Source organism: Sciurus carolinensis, chromosome 3 (genome assembly GCF_902686445.1).
Source record: "Sciurus carolinensis chromosome 3, mSciCar1.2, whole genome shotgun sequence".
Taxonomy (NCBI): domain Eukaryota; kingdom Metazoa; phylum Chordata; class Mammalia; order Rodentia; family Sciuridae; genus Sciurus; species Sciurus carolinensis.
Genome location: NC_062215.1, coordinates 21,200,055 through 21,206,573, shown reverse-complemented (window position 1 = coordinate 21,206,573; position 6,519 = coordinate 21,200,055). Strand labels below are relative to the sequence as shown.

General features: G+C 39.8%; 1 protein-coding gene across 1 annotated transcript; it reads left to right on the top strand.

Moving 5' to 3' along the window:
* The first annotated feature begins 2,331 nt into the window (after window positions 1–2,331).
* LOC124979258 (keratin-associated protein 4-12-like) lies at window positions 2,332–3,267 on the top strand. Its single transcript, XM_047543778.1, has one exon. The coding sequence runs from the start codon at window positions 2,332–2,334 to the stop codon at window positions 3,265–3,267; it is 936 nt and encodes a 311-aa protein (XP_047399734.1).
* Window positions 3,268–6,519: the final 3,252 nt, after the last annotated feature.

The window sequence follows — 6,519 nt, the reverse complement described above, 5'->3', positions numbered from 1 at the left end:
GCAAGTCTTAATGAACAAAAGAAATAGAAATAATTCTTCCATCCTATCAGATCATAACAATGTAATTAGGAATCAATATCAAGACAAAAACAGAAACCATTTTAACACATGAAGACTAAAAAAAAAAAAAATGTGCTTTTCTATCAGGCATACGTCATAGAAGAAACCAGTGTAGAAAGCAAACGATTCTTAAAAACAAATGAGAACAGTGATACAACCCTTCAAAATCACCAGAATAACATGAGGGCCTACATTAAGAGAAAAAAAAAAAGAAAAAGAAAAAAAAAAACAGAAAGATCCCAAATAAATAATCTACTGCTACACCTCAAGGCCCTAGGAGAAGAAAAGGAATGTTAATCCAAAACCAGTAAAAGACAGGAAATAATTAAAACTGAAATTAATGAAATGGAGAATTAAAATAATCAATGCAAAAATCTATGCAATTAAGAAATGGTTCTTTGAAAAGGTAAAGAAAATTGATAAGCCCTTAAACAAGCTAACTAACCAAAAGAAAAAGAAGACCCTAATCAATAAAATTAGAGATGATAAAGGAGATATCACCATAGATATTTCTGAAATTCAGATGATCATTAGGAACTGGTTTGAAAATTTATACTCCAATAAACTGGAAAATCTAGAAGTTACTGACACGCTTCTAGAAAGATATGACCTACCCAAATTGAAGAAACAGGACATAGAAAACTTAAACAGGCCAATATCAAGCACTGAGATGGAAGTAGCTATTAAAGTCTTCCAAAAAGATAAACCCAGTACCAGAAGGACACTCAACTGAGTTCTACCAGCCCTTCAATGAAGAAACAACATCAAACATCCTCAAATTTTTCCATGAAATAGAAATGGAGGGAACATTACCAAATTCATTCTAAGTCAGAATCACCTCAATACTCAAACCAGGAAAAGATAATCAAGGAAAAAAACCTACAGACCAATATCCCTAATGAACATAAATGTAAAAATTCTTAATAAAATATTAGTAATCCAAAAAATATATATTAGCAATTTGCTTTCAAAAACAAATTAAGAACATTTACACCTTGGTCACCAAGGTTTCATCCCAGGGTTGCAAGTTTGCTTCAACATATATAAATCAATAATTGTAATACACCACCTAAGTAGAATTAAGGGAAAAAGTGACATGATCATCTCAACAGATGCAGAAAAAGCCTTTGACAAAAGACGGCAACCCTGAATGTTAAAAATGCTGAAGAAACTAAAGATAGAAGAAACTGTCCTCATTATTGTATATGATAAGCCAAACACCAACATCATAAGGAATGGAGAACAGCCTGAAAGTATTTCTTCTAAACTCAGGAAAAAGGCAAGATGTCAACTGTCATTACTCCAGTTCAATACATTTCTTCAAACTCTAGCCACTATCCCTTCTATCCCACTCCTCAATACTTATCCAAAAGAACTAACATCAACATACTATACTGATACATATCTTTCATATTTAGAACAGTTCAACTCACAATAACCAAGATATAGAACCAGTCCAGGTGCCCGTCAACATTCAAATGGATACAGAAAATGTCATAAACATACATACAATGAAATATTATGCAGGTATAATAAAGAAAAACTATGTCATTTTCTGGTAAATGGATGCAAATGGGAAAAAAGCATACTAAGTGAAATAAGCCAGACTCAAAAAGACATAGGTTAAATGTTTTCTCTCATATGTGAAAGTGAGAGAAAAATAAAGAATTTTACTAAAGGGGGATCCCAAGGAAAGAGAAAAAAGATCAGTGGAGTACAGGAAAGGTGTTGAGGAGGATGGAGGAAGAGAGGGAAAGAAGATCTGGGAAGTGAAGTTGACTAAAATATGCTAAGCACATGAATTAAAATACTAATTAATATATATACTACCTTATGTATATAAACAAAGCACCCAACAAAAAAAAACAATAATTAAATAAAAGGAAAACAAGTAGAGGAAGTAGAGGAGAGAAAAAGAGTAGGGGATGGAAAGAGGAAGTAATGGGGATTGAAATGGAGCAAATTGCATAACATACATGTGTGAATATGTAGAACTGAACTCCACAATCATGAATAACTATAATGCACTTGTAAAAACATTGAAAAAGAAAGATTAAGCACTTAATTTGAAAACACATCATATTTCAAAAACAACTTCTTCCTTGACAAATACAAACCAAAGTAGAAAATAATACAAACAACAACAAGGAAAAGACTACTGATTGGTCCATACTTTGGAAGTCAGATGGATAAAAGAGCCCAGTTAGAAGGAGTTGTCATATTATGAAAAATTCACCTGTGAACAGGATCCCACTCTCCACACCTGACACCATGGCCCCCTCCTGCTGCTCCTCTTGCTGCAAGCCTACCTGTTGCAGAACCACCTGCTGCAAGACCACCTGCTGCAAACCAGCCTGTGTAACCTGCTGCTGCAGCACACCCTGCTGTCCAGCCAGCTGCTGCCAGCCTTGCTGTCCCCCAGCTTGCTATGAAACCACCTGCTGCAAGACCACCTGCTGTAAACCAACCTGTGTGGTCAGCTACTGCAGCACACCCTGCTGTGAATCGAGCTGCTGTGAGTCTTGCTGCTGTCCCAGTTGCTGCATCATCCCCTGCTGCCAGTCATGCTGTCCCCCAACTTGCTGTGAAACCACCTGCTGCAAGACCACCTGCTGCAAACCAACCTGTGAGTCCAGCTGCTGCAGCAAACCCTGCTGTGAGCCCAGCTGCTGTGATCCTTGCTGCTGTCCCAGTTGCTGCATCATTCCCTGCTGCTCTCCAACTTGCTGTGAAACCACCTGCTGCAAGACCACCTGCTGCAAACCAGCCTGTGTGGTCAGCTTCTGCAGCACACCCTGCTGTGAGCCCAGCTGCTGTGAGCCTTGCTGCTGTCCCAGTTGCTGTATCATACCCTGCTGCCAGCCCTGCTGCTGCCAGCCCTGCTGCTCTCCAACTTGCTGTGAAACCACCTGCTGCAAGACCACCTGCTGCAAACCAACCTGTGTGGTCAGCTGCTGCAGCACACCCTGCTGCAAACCCAGTTGCTGTGAGCCTTTCTGCTGCCCCAGTTGCTGCATCATTCCCTGCTGTCCCCCACATTGCTGTGAAACCACCTGCTACAAGACCACCTGCTGCAAACCAGTTTCTGTGGTCAGTTGCTACAGCACACCCTGCTGTGAGCCCAGCTGCTGTGAGCCTTGCTGCTGCCCCAGTTGCTGCATCATCCCCTGCTGCCAACCATGCTGCTGCCTGCCCTGCTGCTGCTAGCCCTGCTGCCCTCCTGCTTGCTCTTGCACCACCTGCTACAGTACCACCTGCTCCAAACAAACCCATGTGACCAGCTGCTGCAGCACACCCTGCTGCCAGCCCTGCTGCTTGTGATCAACTCCTCAAAGAATCGACGTCTGCACAAAATCCTAACATGCTTTCACTTACTGTACATTTCTTTTCCTACCTTTATGAAGACCATGCTTCCACCAGATATTATGTTCGTCATCCCCCACTAAGACTTTGTGGATCACCTACAAGGAGTGCAGACCACTCCACTCTCATCCTCTTCTTCCTTAGGCCTTGTGCATCTTGTACCAGCTTCAACAGTCTTTCATGGGAAGGGATGGTCTTGCCTGAAATTCTCAGACCAAGATCTTGACCTTCTGTCTAATGAACATAGAACCACACTTCCTCAGAAGAATTTCACAGCCGTATGCAAATGCTCCTTCATCTTTACAGTCATGATTACTTTTGCATTGCCCTCCAGATTCCTGTATGATATTTTTTCCTGTCCTTGTCACCTTCATTTCCCACCCTATGCACAGTCATCCTTCATAAATTCTTAATAAATTCTGGACTTTCATTAATTCCATATTGTCGGTCTTTATTTTCCTGTGCTAAGAAACCCTGACTTGAGGATCAGATGCTTAACAGGCTTTTAAGAGCAAAATACATTGTCATGGTATCCATCCCCACTGTACCACAGACTTAGAAGTATTTCATCTTGGATAATTGAAATGGCATGCCAAAAGTCATGTGTGGTGGTACACACCAGTAATCCCAGTGACTCAAGAGGCTGAGGCAGGTGGATTCAAGACCAGTCTCAACAAGTTAGCAAGACCTTAAGCTACTTAATAAGACCCTATTTTTGATGAAAAAATAAAAATGATGGAGGATGTGGACTGGGTAAAATACCCAATACCAAAATATAAAAAATAATAGGCATTCCTATTGATTTTCAACTCCCTACTTTAACCTATCTCCAGTCTTTGGAAACCACCACCTCATTCTTTCTTTGAGTTCTACCATTTGACATGTCTCAGAAACATGAAGTTATTTACTGTTGTTCCTTCTGTGCTTGGTTTAGTTAATTTAGGAGAGAGGATTATGGTTCAATGATATAGGTACAAGAGGCAGAATTTCCTTCTCTGAATACTACTCCACTGTAGATTTTCTGGCAAATTCCCATGAGGCATTCATCCATCAGACATTTGGGTTGCTTCCACAGCATGGCTGTTGTTTGCAGTGCTGCCATAAATGTAAGAGTGCTGATCATTCTTCAAGAGTTTGATTTAATCCTTCAACCTAAACACTGGATAAGGGGTTGCTGAATAGTGTAGTATTTCTATGTCTAATTTTCTGAGTAAACTCCATACTGAATTCCATGTGTCCAACAACATTAGACATTCCTTCCAGTGTAGCAGGATTCCAATTTCTCCAAATACTTGTTAATATACTCACTGCATTGGGAATGTTCTGGAATAGCCAGGTATACCTCTCCACCCCTGCAATGATATCCAATGTGAGAATGATGACATTACTTACCAACATCTCATGCAACCAGAACAAAATGCTTGGTCTTGCCTAAGGAACTGGAAGATCAAAGAAAAATGTCCCTCCTCAGTTCCATGTTCAGCTGGACAGGGCCAACATTTCCAATTCTCCCCTGCCTAGGCTTCCAAACCTCCATGGTGCTCCACCATACTACCTTCTAAAAAATACATATTTGTTTTCACTAAATCCTCAACCAAGTTGGAAGAAATGCTGCTAGTCTTGAGGCCAGTTTTTCTCTTGAGGTACAATAAATAAACCCTACTCCTATTAATGTCAGCTTGAAAATTCTACATCCCATCTCCTGTGGAGCCTGAGTGATCAGCTTAAGATGGGGTACTTCAATTGCTTGGTACAAACTTTCATTGGGTTCCTCCCTGACATAACATTTAGAACTCACTAGGATATAATTGGAACTCATAAAAGTTCAATTATATTTATCGACATGTTGGTCTTTCTGCTTCAATACCTTTGAGCCTCTAAATTCACAACCATGCTCCAAGAGTCAGAAGGTTTCTCATGTTTCATGTGTTATTTTCTCGGGTGTTAATCTGATACCAACAGCTTCTTGACTATTTCTCAATCTCACTTTTCCCTAGCTTCTCAGTAGGTTGCACTGATGCTCACATATCCTGCAAGTAAGTTCCTATTCTTATCATTTGAGTTAAAGACTAAAGACTCTGCTTCTTTTATGTTCTCCAGAAAAATATAATACTGGTGTAGAAATGACCAGTATCAATTTTTAATATATTGGACTGAATATTGTTCACATGTTTCCAGCTATATAACGAAACTCAACAATTATTGTACAAGGGTCTCCTTAGAATTCTTCCCCATGTTGTGTGTTTCAGAAAGGAACCATTGGGGTTTCCCAGTGCACCAAGTGAAAAAACACTGCAACTCACCACATCCCACACTATCAGAGCATTGCTAGTGTATCCTAAGGGCAGCAGAGTGCTTTCAAAAGTCCAGGACATGAAGCCAAGTCTTGGGTCACAAGACAATGGGAAATCTCAGCATCTTTGGTGACTGGATTAGAGAAGGTGAAGGAACTACACTGAGAACAGAAGGATAAATTTTTAGAATGCAAAGCAAAACATATTCTGATGAGGGTAGAATTGAGTCAAGACCTGTCCCACCTGGGTCTGACCGTGACAACTTTGGACCATTTTGAAAATGCAAGTCAAAATGGCAATTAGATTATGTAGAAGGAAATGAGAGGGAGAGGGGATATGAAAAATCATGGACTGACAGACATAACCTATGTACATGTATGATAACATGAATGGTATGAATCTACATTGTGTACAACTATAGAAAAAAAATGATGTACCCCTTTTGTGTACAATGAATCAAAATGCAGTCTGTAAAAAATAAATAAATAAATAAATGATTTTTAAAAAGAATACAAACAACAGTCAATGTTGGTGAGGATGTGGAGAAAAAGTTACACTTATACATTGCTGGTGGGACTGCAAATTGGCACAACCACTATGGAAAATAGTATGGAGAGTCCTCAGAAAACTTGGAATAGAGTCAACATTGGACCCAGTTATCCCACACCTCAGTTTATACCCAAAGGACTTAAAATCAGCATATTACAGTGGGGCAGCCACTCAATATTTATAGCAGCTCAATCCACAATAGTGAACTATGGAGCCAACCTAGACGCCCTTCAACAAATGAATATATATATAT